The 17516-nt window shown below is 42.0% G+C and overlaps 1 protein-coding gene across 1 annotated transcript in view; it reads left to right on the forward strand.

Moving 5' to 3' along the window:
• The window catches only part of ext2 (exostosin glycosyltransferase 2), a 38570-nt gene that overhangs the window by 677 nt on the left and 20377 nt on the right, over window positions 1-17516 (forward strand). The window contains exons 2-8 of the mRNA XM_088611024.1: window positions 1361-1702; window positions 2379-2602; window positions 3050-3139; window positions 6258-6374; window positions 6945-7140; window positions 9953-10092; window positions 10881-10974. Coding sequence (XP_088467150.1) covers window positions 1361-1702; window positions 2379-2602; window positions 3050-3139; window positions 6258-6374; window positions 6945-7140; window positions 9953-10092; window positions 10881-10974 — 1203 coding nt within the window. The remainder of the gene's footprint in view (window positions 1-1360; window positions 1703-2378; window positions 2603-3049; window positions 3140-6257; window positions 6375-6944; window positions 7141-9952; window positions 10093-10880; window positions 10975-17516) is intronic.

Below are 17516 nucleotides of genomic sequence, written 5' to 3' on the forward strand. Positions count from 1 at the left end.
AATAGTCTTAAAATTCGGCGATACAGTGGGTCAGCGCTTGATGCTGAACCCCCTTTAAACCAGAAAATCTTTGACGATGTTGCTGATTGGAAGAGAGAGTTATTGTTGGACGTGTAAGGGATTGTGTTGACACTAGTGCTGGTCACATTGTGTGAGGCATATCTCAAAATGTGGTTACAATATTGCCGTGACACCCCTACATTGTCTAATTAACTTGCCCACAGAAAAATAATAACTGTTACACAGACCAAAGCACAGCTTTAGAGGTTTATTCAGTACATTTGTGCTGTACAAGTGATTAACAGTGGGCTGGAATCCATCAGATAACACAATACTGTCTATATGCAGGATTTGACATCCATACTGAAGCACAAATGTAATTGTTCGGTCTTGTAACATAGTGTAATGGCATAGGTACCTGACAGGTAATTGGATGAATTGGTGTTTATGTGTATTGGCTGACCCAGTTATTTCTCTTCCTTGGATTGTGTAATTGCAGGTGGTTGGTTCGGTCTTGGTCGATAAATGGTGATCACTGTTACTTGTTTTGACTTTTGGAATTGGAATCCAGTGACTCTATGAGCCTTAAAAGTCCCCAAGTGTTTATGTAGCAGAGCTGCTTTGAGTAATATGCTAAGAATATATTTCCTCTTTTTTCACCAAGATGTGACATAATTGTTACTGGTATGCTACAGTACAATCTCTCACCATCATATTGGGGTAGATTAATCATTTTGCTTTTACCTCACATTTCTGTAGTGTAACAATACGGCTATACTTTTTCTTCTTGTTTTTGTTTTATGAGCTATAAGGTGAAGAGATTTATGACATCAGATATCTCCAACATATATGAATATAGACTTTAATGAGTTCCACTAGCAAATGTTTTATTGATATGAATGTAACTGATTTCAGTCGTAATGATTAAGCCATTTAATGTCTTAAAACCTAGAAACAATAGAGAAAATTAAAACATGCGCAGTAGATTAATTCAGCAGAAAGTAGACAGAAAAACAAAACAGTCTTTCTCTTCTTATTATATATGATTGAATAACTCAGCTGCTTAATTAGGAGCAGTTAACATGCTCTAGAAAACCTGCAGTTCTCCAGGACCAGGGCTGAACATCCCCGCTACACTCTTTCACTCACTCAAGGGCACAATCATTTTTAATTTCACATCACATCAGGTCTTTAAAACTTGGTTGTTTTTTTTAAATATCTGCCAGTTTCGCCCCGTTTGAGCCTGGAATTCCAGCACTTGACAGATGTTTCTCTGTGGCTGACCGGTCCTCCTCTAGCCTGCTGTGGAAAGCTGTCTTCTCACTGTCTCCCTTTTTGCTCGCTGTCTGTGTGGCCCCAGTGGCTGAGCCAGGCGGTTGGGCTCAGCATGTGCGCGTCGGTGAAGTACAGCTCGCGGGGACCAGCTCTCATCCCGCGGATGAAGACGAAGCACCGCATCTACTACATCGCTCTGTTCTCCGTGGTGCTCCTGGGCCTCATCGCCACCGGCATGTTCCAGTTCTGGCCGCACTCCATCGAGTCGACGGTGGACTGGAGCGTGGACCGCCGCAGCGTGCACGATGCCCCCGAGGTGCGGCTGCCCGTCTCCAGCCCCATCCCCGAGAGGGGGGACCTCAGCTGTCGCATGCACACCTGCTTCGACGTGTACCGCTGCGGTTACAACCCCAAGAACCGGATTAAGGTACGGTGTGGCGCGACGACAAGCTGCCGTCCGGTAGCTCTGATATCGCGGTGCTTGAGATCCGACGCAGCGGTCGGAGGCTGGAGGCTGGAGGCTGGAGGCTGGGTCCGGGCGTGGGCGTAGGTGAGCGGTCAGCTGGGCGAGAAGCAGGCTGCACGGTGGCGAGAAATGGGCGAAAACAAAGCTCAGGCCTGGAGTCGGGATCTGTCAGGCAGGCAGCAGGTTGAAACCGGGAGACACAAGTGAGATGACCAGGGAGAGATCTGTAGACAACAAACCAGGAAGGACAAGTGGGTCCGACGCCAAGGTAAACAGTGAGCAGAGCAGGGTAATCCAAGAGTCCTAGGTCAAGCAAACGCAGTCAGAACAGAGGTAAGTACGATGAGAACGCCTAAACAAGCGATGAAGTTCTGTGTCTGAACGTCTGGGCATTGCACAGGCAACCTGAGACAATTTCAACGGTAACATAATTAGAACACATCTCAACATGGACAAGTAAGATCTGTTCTTTTTTAAAAAACTGCAGACATCCTTTGCACGTGTTGTGTTTAATTTTTAGAAGTCTGCCGGGGAAAAGGGAACTGTTTCTGCGGTTATTGTGTTGGCTGTGTGCTGCGTGTGCTGGGATAGTCTGGAAGAGGCCGTGGCTTTGACAGTGTCTGTCTCTTCTGTGCAGGTGTACATCTATCCCCTGCAGCGCTTCGTGGATGAGCTTGGCAGCCACATCAGCACCACGGGGCTGTCGCGGGAGTACAATGAGCTGCTCACTGCCATTTCTGACAGCGACTTCTACACCGACGACATGAACCGAGCCTGCCTCTTCATCCCCTCCATCGACATGCTCAACCAGAACTCTCTGCGCATCCGGGAGACGGCCCAGGCCCTGGCAATGTTGCCGAGGTACGCCTCTCGCTTAGGAAGCCCCCCGCTCCGTTACTTGAGACCCGTACTGTGCTAGGCCCTCAGATCCAAGGCAGGCTGACCCATTCCAGTCCAGAGACATTCTGATCACCTGTGCTCAATCCCCAGAGAGACCAGCAGTGCAAACGAGCACATTCCACTCTGCAGCCAAGAAGAGATTAGTCTTTGTGGATTCGGATCTAGAACTTCTTATTTTTTAGCTTTAACTTGTTAGGAGGTTAAATAAAAGTTTTTCAGTTTTCCTGATGACGAAGTCAGATATTGAAATTAGATTTCATTGCGATGATTGCTTTTGTTTTTCATAGGTTTATTTAATGTACGGCAGACAGAAGCTGAACTAAGCAGAAATATACGGATGTAATGACATAACCAGTGGCTCCAGGGCTGTTTATTCCCTTGTTTTGTGAAGGGGTGTTTCTCTTGCAGGTGGGACCATGGGATGAACCACTTGCTGTTCAATATGTTGCCAGGGGGGCCCCCTGATTACAACACTGCGCTGGACGTGCCCAGAGATAGGTACTAAGCCTTCGTCTTCCCCAAACATCCAAGAGAAACCCCCTCGTGTGATTCTTCTCTCACGTGAGGGTTTTGTGAGGAAAGAACCATTAGAAGGTTTCTTGGATAACACACCTAGCTCTGTTGACTGTGAATGTACGATTGTGAGGAAAGGTCAGGCATTGTTATCTTTTCTATTAGGAGCCCTTGAATGGGATCCCAACCGTGTACTGCAAATAAGAAGGTGCAGTGTTCAGAATAATCACTGGCTTAAATAGCTATAGCAGCACGTGGCAAAGTGTAATTACATGTGTTAGGAACTACTTGTTTTAAATATCCCGTCTATACTGCAGCATGATGCGGTAGATTCATACTTGTTTTTAAGCTTCTCATGGCATAATAATAGTGGCTAGCTAATTTAAACCTTTAAATGTTGTGATTGTTGTCAAGTCAGCATCAGTCCTGGAAATAGTATAATTTACAATTGAAGCCATGCCGACATATATACAAGAGATATTATGAGATTAATCTTCCTGTTGTACAGTGTCTCTCACTGTGCGTTATCTAAAGGTCCCGTGCAATGATACAGGCAAAAGAGACAGGTATATACAGAATTAACAGCTTGAGTTTAAGAGTGAATTCTAAGATCCTATTTGAAAGTGCTCACTATTGTGATGTGATATGAGTTAGCAATTCGTTCCACAAACTGAGACCAACAGAACAGGCAGCACAGCCCCCCACTGTTCAAAGCCTTCATTTGGCCGGAGTCCGGAGACCTAGTATGACGTGCTGGTGAACAGGGAGTTAACACTTCACTGAGGTTTTGCCCTCTGTAAACAATGACAAGTCTTCAGAATTTAAATTTCTGAATTGTCCGCAGCCTTGTCAGTTCGCCAGCACCAGTTAGACTTTCTGAATCGTATTCTTGTTCAGTAGTGCGTCTGAGATCATTAAAGACCACTAGAGGGCAGTCTGAGGATGGGGGAAGTAAGTAGCTATTCTTACAGCCTCGCTGTTGCTCTAATAAAGATGTTAAAGTACACTCAACTAATGTTATTTCAGTGGAGGTTTCTTTTTAAAAAATCGTACATATGAAAAATAGACGTTTTCAGATTTTTATATCACACATTTAATTGTGGAATCTATCTTTATAGGTTTGATTGCACAAAGTGTTCTGGATTTCGTGCTTGATTGTACTTTATTATCATAACAACTAGTTACATCGAATTTGGTTTGGTGAGCTCATACAATTTAAAGACATACAATACAAATGTACAACATAAAGCCAGTGACAGACATGCTGTTGGAAATAACTGCAGGTTCTCCATGATGTAAATCTGTTTTCTAGTCACTTTTGTAATGACAGTTTGTTTTTTTAAATGAATTGGCAGTTGTGTTTTTTTATGACCCCTAATTTGAAATTGCCATTTGCCAGTCACACTGGCTTACTGCTGTGATCCCTGTAGCTGTCTAGGGGAGAGAGGACTGTGCGCACTCGTTCTGGAAGAGTACTTCTCTGAACTGCGCGCCATGCTTCATGTTGGGAGCCCCACAGCGTTTGTCAGAGGGTTAGCAGTGATTGGAAGAGCGAGCTGGCTTTCCCTGTTAGCACTTCAGGCTTGCTCACAACCGGCATGTCACAGGGGTTTCTGTTCCAGGGCAAGCTGTGTTGTGTTTATCTTAATTTTCAGAAATCTCAGGTTACGCAAGCTGGAAATGCTCTTGTAAACAGGCATCTGAGTTTCTGAGGTGTGAAAGATCAGTGTGCCTCGTACGTGGGCAAACATAATTATCGTCTTTCCTCGAGCCAGGGAGGTTTTTAAGCACTTTTCCATTGGCTTCCCTCCCTGTTATTGCAGAAAAGGTGAAATGTAAGTATAAGAAAGCCCTGAAATGATGTTCACTTATTGTGGAGATATAGAGAATTTCCTCAGATTAGACAGCTGTGTTCCATTTGGCTTTAAGCCTCATCAAAAACAGCTGACAGTGTGGAGGTCGAGCCTGGGACTGGGTGAGCAGACCAGTGTTATATTAACCCCCTTGATAGTGGTGTGTCACTGCACTGAACAGAGTTCACTGGCAGAGTTTTAAAGTAGTTTTGGAAATAATTGACATTGATTTGTTAATATCTCAAAATAATATACTTCAAATCTTTATTCTGAATTTGAATTATGCAAAACCACAATTGTTACATTATTTAGATAGGAAAAAATTGAATTCCTAATGCTTCCATCTCTTCATTACTGCATAACTCACTTGGCATCTTTGGATATTGCCTAACTTACAATTATGTAGTTTAAAAATGCCTTCGTTGTATTTTGTAGTCTACTTGCTTTGAGATATCATCCTATCTTCTTTTAGACATCCACAAGTGACCCCTGGGTTCTTCAAAGTCACAAATTAGACCTTGCTGCCACTAAAAAAAGTTATTCTTCATTCAGATGATGGTTTCAGCCACAATGTGTTTATTTTCTACCGCTAAAGCCAACAGTTAAAATATTAAATTGCAAGTGTATGTTGAAAGTGAGTGCCAGTATTTCCAGTTCTTTTTAGAGTGATGGTTGTGGTAGTCTGAACCCTAAATTAAAGACTGGTATAGGCTATCTTTATTTAGTGAATGACAGTCTTTCTACTTTTGAGCAATATCTCTGTCTCTTGGACTGTTGACCCAGGATGTCCTTCAATCATGTTAACTTGCTCAAGGATGGTGGGACTAGAGGCATGAAATTGCACATTTTCAGAACAATATAAAGGCTGCAAAAAAGAGGAGGCCTTTCAATTGAACCTGCTTATTCAGTTTCTAGTAGCTTATTGACCCAAGAACCATATCTGTCTAATTCTTGAAGAATCCCAAGGAGTCTTTTAGACAACATGCAAGCCAGAGTATATTTGGGAGTCTCCTGTGGTTTTCAAATTTCACAGGCTGACAGTGAATTAACAGAGGTCAAAGGCTAAATCGATGCGTAGCTGCATTGTTTAAAAATGGGGTAAAATATTTTGTTTCAGTTGTGAATTTCTTTAAATTCCACAAATGCGTCTGACTGAGCCTCTGGCAGCGTTGCTGTATTCGTTGCTGTATGCTCTCCAGGTGTCCGTGTTCAGGACGGCAGCATGGCGGTGACATGCATGTGTGTTGCAGGGCGCTGCTCGCGGGAGGAGGTTTCTCCACGTGGACGTACCGCCAGGGCTACGACGTCAGCACCCCTGTGTACAGTCCCCTCTCCGCTGAGGTGGAGCTGCCAGAGAAACAGCCTGGGTGCGTACGCGTGATCGGGGTAGCAGCGATCAGGCAGTTATTTCCTTTCCAGCAGTTTCCTTTCTGTATGTTAACGGTGTGTCCCACATGACGTTAAGATATACAAGTTTCCCTTGACTCTGAGGAGCTTGTCGTCCTTTCATGAGCTTTTAGTACTGAGCAAAGGTGTGGAACCCAGCTAACCAGCATGACTCCAGTTTTCTCCTGCTTCGGAGTCTGGAACATATTACTACTAGACCTAAGTAAATATGTCTTTCTTTCTGTAAGTAAACATTCCATTGTACTACTACATGTACCGGTTACATATGGCAATAAAGTTCAAGTTCAATAGATGCCCAGAATTGGACAGAAAACCTCTCATGTTTAGGTCACGGAAAGCACGGGCAAAATAGGAGTAGAAATCACACTGCTGGCACCTTATCTTTCCTTTTCCGAAGCACCTAGACATCTGTTTGTATATCCCATCTTTTCTTCATTACTCAGTGGAAAGTTTAGTATTACAGATGATCTGAATAGTGAAATGTTTAGAGATCCTGAATTCGGGTGTGGGGCCCCTCTTCTCTGTTCCAGTCCTCGGCATTACTTCATCCTGTCCTCGCAAACAGCCATCCATAGGGAATACCGGTCCGAGCTGGAGCGGCTTAAGGCGGAGAATGGGGAGGCTATCCTCATCCTAGACAAGTGCACCAACCTCTCCCAGGGCATTCCATCTGTCCGCAAGCGCTGCTACAAAAACCAGGTCTTTGACTACCCACAGATCCTGCAGGTGAGGCGCTGCCTTTTACACAGAGCACAATAGCAGCTTCAGCACTGACTGATTTTTCTTTCCTTGTAAGCTTTAGATTACGGTTATGGTCCTCTCCTTACACCCTAAATGCCACCGAACTGGTTTGCATACTGTCCTAGTAAAGTGTTGCCCAAAGCATAAATTTGCTTTTCCACTGCTCTGCGTTTGGGTACAGTACTATACAGAAAGCTTATAGCACACTTGTGTCATCTGCATGGTCTGTATTCCAGCCCGTGTTATCATGCAGAAACAGGATGTGCACAGACTGTAAATTGCAGGTGTTTATTTCTTTAACAAAAGCAGCTCCACTGAAATTGTAAGCTAGCAATTGCTAATGAAATGTTTTCTGAAAATGTACCTTAGGTTTAATCATTCCCTTTTATGCTTATTGACAGATCAAAGTGAGGTCAATTGTGGTTTTTAAGGTCATTCTGTTTAATTTAGGGGAAAAAAGATTTAGTATAATGAAAGTGAACTGGTTTTAAATTTTATAGAAATGTAAATGTGAGCTTCACCTGCCATTTCTCCACAGTCTCCACATTATTTCCAGTAAATGTTTTCATTTCTTGTCGATGACTCCAGTTTGATTGGTAGCTTTATAAGCCAGTCTTTGTCACCACCAGCACAGTCTGAAGCTGCTGTAATTTTTTTATTGCATCAGATGCAGAGAATTATCCCTTCCCACCCAAGAACATGTATATAAACATACCAGTATATTTGTTGTATCGCACTGCTTTACAGAAAAATTAACTGACATTGGGAGTTATTCATTGTGCATGATCCAGATTATTTATTTTGAAAATAATCATTTTTGAGAAAGTGTTTCCGCAGAGCTAGATCTGAAAAACCATGCCCCAACAGAAGTATAAAGCAACATGTTTCTTCATCAGCACATTGAAACACAATCAGCAGATCTAGGATGCTGTTGCCACTAAGACAACTAGAAAGCTATGCATCTCAGCAGCCAGCCTTCCATTCGATACTGTAGACTTCCATAGATTCTAAACTTACACTCCCTAGGCCACTGGGTTTGTATTGGACCTGAAATGTACAGCTTGTGATTAAAAAAGGAAGATAGAAGGGCAGGCGTTGGATAGTCTCAGAGTGAAAATGTCAGGTTGATACGTTTGTGTCAAACCACTTAATACGTAAAAGTCTTCCAGTGGAGTCGTGCTACAGAATGTATTAAGCGAAACCTGAAAACACCAGCTCAGCAGAACAGGGCACTGTCGGAGCCTGTAGCGCTCCTGTAGAGTGCTTATTTAGTGGGAAAAACAGTTAGGCTTTTAACTCGGCGCTCTGTAGTTTGTCTCTGCCTCAGTGTCTAGTGTTCTTTTCCTTGTGCTGCCCCGAAATGTGCTGCTCTTTGGAATGCCTGAACAGTGTCGTTCAGGATCTCTCCACCGTAGCATATGCATATTTCTAATCCAGCCTTGTCTAGACAGGAAGTGTGGTTATCAGGAGGGCTAGGGCATTGTGGTCACGCATATGAGAGCTGTTCTGGAGGAGAGGGCGTGATAAACCCACGAGAACCCCCTCACCTGCACTAGAACGAGTTCATCAAAAGATTTATTCACCATTATCGATTCACCGATCTGCATGTTTCTTTTCGTTTTTGCAACTCCGAGTATGAAATAAGCATGACTGTTATCTGAGAATCTACCCTTCTGCAAAGTTGGATTGAAATTAATTCAATCAGTTCAATGTAATCAATTTTACAAAACAAAACAAAATTTGTTTGAAACAGAACTCCGCTCAATGTAAAGTGTTTTAGATTATGTCTGCATTAGGTTACCTGTTGGAAACTGTACCTCTTAAAAACTTCTAGGACATTGTGGGTCCCAGTCTGGGTCATGTCATCACCAAGCTGTGACCAGAATTCCTCAAATGGTGATTCCCTGCAGCTTCCTGGGCACTCGCAGAGTTGCGGTCCCGTTATTGAGATACGTGCCTCTCCTGTAGTCAGTGCTGAGGCTCCAGTGTGGGGCTGTGTAGCCTAAGAAATTTGAGTGACTTGAAGGCAGGTGGGTCCTCCGTTTCCTCATTCTGCCCTGCATGTGGTTACAGGGTTTATAGCTGTTAGCCAGGATATGTAAATCTTATAGTTGGCGATTCCTAATTGGGTGCGTATATAACAAAAGTAGTCAATTCTATTTTTGGTTTTCTAAGCTAACTATTTTCAAGACACATCTGCATAGAAAAACGTTTTATGAGCAGATATGTGGTTTTTATCTTTTGCACTTCAAAATTGAAGGATTCGCACTGAGATACTGGATGTTGGCTGCCATTCACCCTGCAGTCTGTGTGGGTTCTGTTGCCCCCGTATGATGATGATGGGGACACTATACTGTGAAAAAGGCACCTTCCTCTGGATGAGATGTAAAACCGAGGTCTTGACTCGCTGCCATCATTAAAAATCCCAGGGCGTTGCATCACTTTCTTCTCCTCCCCACTGAGAGCTGGTGTGTGGGGAGCGTTCTGGCGCACTAACTGACATTAATCATCCAGGTGGGGCTGCTCATTGGTGGTGGTGGAGGGGAGTCCCCATTATCTGTAAAGCACTTTTGAGTGGAGTATTCAGAAAAGGAATTATTATTATTATTATTATTATTATTATTATTATTATTATTAAAGGCATCCAGTAAGTAGTAGGGGACTGAAACTGCTTTTGTTTCATTTTGATTTGAGGCCCTGTGGGTTAGAAAAGGATGATTTCAGATAATTATAGGATGTTCTTTTAGTTCCTCCCAGACCTAAACTTTCACCTTGCTCTCGTTCTGCTCTGGGCCAGGAGTCCTCGTTCTGTGTGGTGCTCCGGGGAGCTCGGCTTGGACAGGCTGCGCTCAGTGACGTCTTGCAGGCTGGCTGTGTCCCTGTCATCATTGCAGACTCCTACATTCTGCCCTTCTCAGAGGTCCTAGACTGGAAGAGGTATACTGCACCCCCTTATCATCACAGAGACACAGTGCCTGCCACAGAGGAGCTGAGACAGTGAGAGGCCATTCTCTGGGCAGAGAGTGATCTGCGTGCCATCTGGAGATGTTTTGTAAAAGTTGATATTGAGTTAAAGCGAAGACCACCAGCAGTTCTGAAGATGACTTAATGCAAAATGTTCAAATGAAGTCATTGGTGATGTCGGAGTAAAAAGGTATTCTGTTAGAACTATATGATTAATAACTGTAACGTATTTCTCTGTAAGCAAAGCATCTGGTTCAGTTTTGATTTGATAAGGTCCCAAAATGATTGCACGTGGCCATTATTGACAGATTTCATGACCTGCAGACAACTGTTAAGAACGTTTTGATTTATAGCAAAATGTCGGCCTGAACATTCAACCCTCAAGGTCTGATCTTCAGAATGCTTCTGTGTTTCCAAGACTTTTAACTGTTTTAACATGCAATACTCTTTGAGTATTCAAAGAGTGATGTTTAGCAAGCCCAGCCAGATATTCTCATAAACCAGTTATAGGTCCTGATTAGCTTTGTACAAATTTGCTTAGATGGACATGAAGTTAAAACTATAAGATAAGATCAGGTGTGAAATGCTGTGCAGTGAGAGTCTTTTTTTTCTATTTTATATAGTTGTTTGTTTTTTCTTAGTGCTTTTTTTATACTGTACCCCTTTTTTCCTGTGCTGAATATTCTGAAAGTCATTAATTAACTGGTAACACAGAATACTGGTTCTGATGCAGGTCTGACTATTGTGTGTCTCTTGTTTAGAGCATCAGTGGTCATTCCAGAAGACAAACTGCCTGAGATGTACACCATTCTAAAGAGCATCCCTCACAGACAGGTGGAGGAAATGCAGAGACAGGTAGGTTTATTATTGACTGAGAGTTGGATCACAACTTAGCCCTTGGTATTCCTGTGAGATCAGCAATCTCCAGATTCAAAGGAAATTAGGTAATTCATGACAAATAATCTGTAAATTCAACAATCTCCAGGAATGGATCTACCCTAATAGTGCTTGAAATATACCTGCAGTTCTGCTTGTAATTATTTTATTGATAGTAGCATTATTTATAATGTCCGTAGAACTGAATTTGACTTTATGGTTCAATTGAGGATTCTTAAAGAGAGTGATTTCTTGATGATTCCAAGCCAGAAGAGGTTATAAACCTCTGCCCAGTACCCAGGGCCAGTCCTTTTGATTTCTTGTCTGTTTCTCTCTAGAGATGTTCGACTTCAACTTCAATCTACTTCAATATCTCAAATAACCACTGCCTAGCTCCAAAATGTATTCAGACAAGAAGACTTTGACCTTCATGTGTTTTTCCAAAACATCTACTTGGCTAAAACACAACTAGGTCTAAATTCCTTTTGGTTTAGTTGCTTTATTAATCGTTAATCCCAATCTGTTTATTAACAAAGTTTACTTCTGGGTGTGTATTACTGTTTGAATTGAAATCAAAACTTCATTCACTTCAAAATTGGTGAAGGTTTTTAAAGGTTTGGAAATACTTTTTCTCTGGCTATCAGTTGGGATCTCAGTGCCTGAACCCATGGCTAATTCAAGGCATACCATGTCATGGCATCATTGGACTTCAGTACCTGCCAGTGTTTAGGACACTGCATAGGGTCACTCTGTGAAAGGCTTTCCTGGGGAAAGCAAACATGTTTTAAGTTTTAATTCTGTTTTAATCTCTGTCGTGAATCTAGGCAGAGAATGTTTGACTGTTTTAGACTGGACCCTTCAAGGCCATCGTATCCGTGTTGCGAATGGTGGGCCAGTTTACCTCGCTGTTTCCTTTTCAGTCTGTTAGCTAAATCAAGTTACAATAAACAACAAGTAAAGCCTCTCAGAAACCCTTCAAGAATTCAAGATGGTTTTCATTCCCCATGTCACAGCAGGACTGTTTCTGAATGAAACTTAACAAACAGATATTTCAAACAACTAGACTTTAGCCCAAACAGAACTGTTTCGTTCTTGAAGTCCAAAACACTTAGCCACTCTCAGAACTTTTTATTCTTATCAGTTTCCGTTGGATGTCTAAAGGTTTATTCAGGATGATATGCTTCCCATATTTAGACAAACCTCTGTTAACTACAATGCTGTGTGACTAGGGGAAAGGGTTCATGTCAGCATGTTTGTCATTGAAAGTATGCTTAATGCTTGCTAAGGGGTCTCTGTAGAGTTGTATAAACATTAAACTGTGTTTTATAGAAGGTGTAGCATGACAACTAGTGTTCCGCGTATCGGGGGGGGGAAACTGAGCTAAATGAAGGGAGCACAATAAAAAAAAAACTGGGAATTGCTAATATCCCAATGCTGTAAAAAGATTTAATAAAATTAATTTGGGAAACAATAAAAAGGTGTCTGGGTAGAATAAAATACGACTCTGTATGAACCAGAGATGTCATTTAAGAATCACCGATGCATTTTTATGTGAATGTTTATATAGCGATCATTGCGCAAGTTTACAAGCTGAGATGTCTTGCCTGATTAAATGAAAGTTACTCAGGACATTACTTTTAAATAATTGACACTTGACAGTAGGAAATAAGAATCTCTGAGCTCTCTTTACTCATAGTCCTGACAACCTACAGTATGTCACAGGTTAGGGATATGCACATTCCACCTTATTAGGTTTTTAAAATGTGTACCAGCAACCTGGCAGAACCAAAATGGCCAATGATGTTTTAACAGCTCCCTAATGGATGATGATCTGGCCAGTTTTTAGACGAAGGGCTGTAGTCTTTTACAGGGTGAGAGGGTTAAAGAAGACTTTCTCCAATCCCAGTGAGATGATTAGGTGCCATGTTTCCGTCTAACTCCTTGTAAAAGCCTATCTTCTGCTGGAGTAATAGGGTGTTGTATAGCTATTAAACATCATTCCACGCACAAGCACATCTGGTTCAACTCTGAGGAGCTGTCCTCTTACATCAGCTTCCTACCTCAACTGGGCCCAGCTTAGGCCAGGGCAGTGATACTGTATGTACAATTTTGCTGTGTTAGGGAGGAGGTTGCACAGATTGCATTCAAAGGTATAAATATCATTGTTCTCAGTGAGTCCTAACAGGCTTATTCGGTTAGTGTGATCAGCTCTAGAGGAGGCATTTGCTAAATTCATACCATGGACTATTGTCAAGGCTGTGCTGAAAAAAGGTTTCTAACATTCTGATATTTAACTGTTTTCTTATTTGCATGTTTCTTAAATAGTTACCATCCTAAAGGCTGACCCCAGCATCGGGATCTCTGTTCAGTTTTAATTCTATAAATCTGAAAAAATCTTGACACGCCAAAAGGAAAGATAACAGCACAGGTTTGCTTGTTTTGTAGGTGACAATTTTTTTTTTTAGGAGTTAGATGATTTTTCCTTTCTGAATCATTCCACACATGCTCGCATTAATCCATGACAAGCTATTTTATCTACATTCTAAAATACTACAAGTGTTGAATGTGCAGGTGTTGAGGAGAGAGCACTTTAAGGACTGTAATGCTTTAAAATGCACAGAAGAGGGCGCACACAACTCAGTCTTGACTGTCCAGCTGGGGAAGGCATTTCTGTCTTGATTTGATCTGACTTCCCACAGAGAATATCACTCCACATGTGTTGCCGAGCCTGTTGTGCTCCCAAACCACAGAGATACTAAGTACAGCCTTAACTCTTGCGTTATCTTTTTACGGGTCCTGTCCTGTGGGTAGACATGTTTTCCCTAAAACAATAAGATAAAATGCCATTCAGATCTGTGGCTGCCTGAACAATCTCGTTTGATTCCTGTACATCGTGTCTTTGTTGCAGAACAAAACCCCACTTGTGACTGCTTTTCACTGTGCAGTGACCTTTTGTCTTTTGGCCACTACAAAAAAGCACTGTTACAGCAGCACAGTCATGAGGGGTGCCATTTTTCAACATTTGTACAATCCATGCCAGTATGAATTTGTGCAATAAAGTTCTTATCTGAATGTTAACAGCTGCTGAAAGATAAGTGGTCAACACTACACTATGAACTTTTTACAGATTGTGTGTTGAGATGCAGTGTGTTCTGTAAATCAGACAGAAGAAGGACTTAAACATGTACCACATTAACATACAGAGTCACAACAGAAACAATCACTTTTCAAAATTGTATTTGTATCATTGCCACTTTGTATCTGAAACCAGGTTACTCATAATTATTTAAGTCTATTAAACTGTGCATTGGTAATTAAGCAGCAACAGCATTTACTTTTCACCTAAAACAATTTAGAATATCTAATATGTATGTCTGCAGAGCATTTATCTCTTGTAGTACTTTCAGTCAGTAAGTGAGTTATATTATTGTGTATATAAGATATCAGTGCTTGTACCTGACACTTTTTTTCCTCACGGTATGTACTGCTTATATGTACGTAACTAGTCGATAAGATAAAAAGAAACCTAAACCTAAAATAGAGTGAAGTTTATTTTCATCTGTCTCAGTAGTTCTCAGAAATACCCAGAAGTGGAAGTGATAGCTCAAACCTGTCCCAGGTCAGCCTCTCTTCTGGTGGAGCAGGGCTTGCCCGTAAAATTCTCGAATGCTGGCTGAGGAGGCGGCACCTTCGTTTCAAGCAGGAGAGTTTTCTTTTTTTGCCTCCTTTGGTTGGAAAGGAAACTTTCATCACTCTGTGATTTATAGCCGTTTGGACTCCCTTTGGGATTAGAAAGTCTTTTTAAATACACTTCCCCTCCATAAAAATAAAAGCTGTTTTTGTGTTTTGTTTTTTTAGTGTTGAAGGTATAGGCCAGTGCTGTTGCTGAGAGCTTAATGTGGCAGGGATTACTGTAATTCACATGTGGTGGCAATGCGTTTCTCAGGGCAATGAAAAGCATTGCAGAACTCCAGTGTTACAAAGCAGCTGGAGGGTTGGGAACAGAATGTCAGTGCTGTTCATGCAGGTACGGCCGATGGGATTCCAGTTCTTTCTCTTTTTTTATTTCTTTGGCAGCGCGGTTGAGGTACAAAGAAAATCATGCTGGACGGGGGAAAATATTTTAACTCTCATTGTTATCGTTTATGATGACAACCCAGAGAGAGTTTTTTTTTTTTACCACTCACTGTTATGGTACAAAGCCACAGATTTAACACTTTGAAAATGAATGGCCTTACTAAATCTTCGTTATTGCTGTTCTAAAATGCTGAGCAGCACAGTGCGGGGTGTTGAAGTGGTTAGAAGACAGCAAGAGGCTGCCATTTGGCTCATCAGCAGTTGTCCAGTTCCTAGTAGCTAATTGATCCCAGGGCTTCGTCTGGACAGTAATGGGAGGATAACAGAATCGGTAACGCATGTCATTCTCTGCAGAAGATAATGGTGACAGCAGTGGAAAACCGATTGTTTATTAAGGGCCCTAGGGATCTCACAGGTTTTTCTATATGCATGCCTTTATGCACTTTTTTAACTTTAAATACAGTCAGTTTGACTATTTGGATTCTTTCACTTTTGGTCATTCCACCCCTTTCATTGCAGAGTTAGAATTTCCCCAAGTTAATGTTCCAGTTCTTTGCTCAGGGCAGCAAATGGCTAAGTGAGATGAATAAAACCAGCAGGAGGTGAAGAGAAACGGGTTGTGACATATTCCCAGTGACCCCCTGTCCCTCTCTACAGAGAGGTGAAAAAGTAAGAGTGTCCTGGAGAAAACAAGTTCTTTACTGGCACTGGCTGGTCGGGCTTAGGAAGACCCAACCCAGGGCAAGCTGGGAGTGGAGAGCAGGACCTGCTGTTTGATCTCCTAGGCTGAGCTCCCTGTCCCCTCTTCCCGGGACCCCTCTGTACCTCAGACACGGCGGGTGGGACTGGGAAAAAGAGCTGGACAGAGGAGGGGGAGAAGGTTCTGTACTCCCAGCAAACAATTTGCCATTTTAAGGTGATCCCTGGCGAGCGTTTGAAACCTGCAGTGTCGGATTTCCAGGCCTGTCTGTCATGTGTCAGGGAGATCTGAAGGGTGCCTTTCAATGAGCTGGCAAACATCGGACTGGAGACAAGAAAGAAACGCGAAAAGCTATAAAGCACATACATGCTTTATATACTGTAGGCCTGGCATTGATACAAATGGCATGCAGAATCACTCTTCTAAGGCGAAAGGGCAGACGGGCCGTTTTGTATGTTTATGTAAAGCTCTGTAAATTGTTTTGAACGCCAATCCGCAACTAATAGTTGTGTGGTTTGTAGCTGTGAGGTCACACAGTGTACTCCATTGGGACTACAACGCCAATCTGTATGAGTATTTAAAACTTTGAGTCTCTAGGAACAAAGTAATGTTCTGTCAGATGAGATGTTAGCATCTGAGACTTCCTGACTTGTCAAAACATTAAATTGTGCCTCGTGTCAGTTAAAGTATTAAGGGGACCAGCCCTGTAGCTCATTATTTGTATTCTGTGTTTTGAATAATTTAATTAGTCCCTTTATAACATTATTTGGGTGAATGATCATGTGCTTCAAGGAATTCAGCAATTTTTTCATTGTGTAGCAGAGAAATGACAATATTGTATTTTAGCTTGGGTGATGTAGCTGAAATAACAATGGGTTTGGGGCTTTCCTGCTATATAACTCTCACATCCACCTTTGTAAAATTGTTTGTCACTGTTGTGGGTTACTGATAACGAAAAACAAGCAGAGTCTCCTGTCTCCAAGGATCGTGAAGTGTGAGATGCCAGCTCAGATCCTTCAGCTTGGCTCCTAAGGAGTTCCTGCAGAGTGTCTGGGGTCACACACCAGTGCTTTGTGACATGGTGCCTCTTAGCAGAGATGTATATGTGCTTTTTTCTGGGTTATTAATTCTTATTGACTGTTCCCTTTGATGGCTGTCCCTTCAGCAGATGGGAGAAAGGGTGACTGTCCAGAAGGGATATTGGACTCCGCTATCAGGAGAAAGGGTTTTTTTTTCTGTTGAGAGAAGGAGTGGAGTTTGTCTCTTCTCAGATCATACCGCGATGTTAAAACTCGTATCTTTATTATTCGTGAGCCAAGCAACACAGTTCAGCCTTAGTTTTGTTTTCCATCAAGACTTCAAAATGTCTTCAGGATACAAACTGTCAAAACGTCACATGTTCACAAGTGTCTGGAGTCCCATCAGACTTTGTTGCAGCAATGACAAACATGTGGGCTACACGTTTTGGTGATCATACTGAAGTTTCTAGTATTTGCGTTAATAATAAATTTAAAAACTCAGGTAGCAGTAGTTTAGAACTTGAGCTACAGACTACCCTTATACATTTTTCTTAAATAACATAATTAATGGTATGATTTGCAGTATGTATCTATCTGTGATAGAAGCTGTAGTTTTGAAAATGTTTGTATAGCAGTCAAGCCTAATATCTCATATGTCCACAACTGAAGTCAGCTGTTTGGAATGTCATTGACCATGACCTTTGAACTCTCCATAAGATCAAAGA

Source organism: Lepisosteus platostomus, chromosome 18 (genome assembly GCF_059453375.1).
Source record: "Lepisosteus platostomus isolate fLepPlt1 chromosome 18, fLepPlt1.hap1, whole genome shotgun sequence".
Taxonomy (NCBI): domain Eukaryota; kingdom Metazoa; phylum Chordata; class Actinopteri; order Semionotiformes; family Lepisosteidae; genus Lepisosteus; species Lepisosteus platostomus.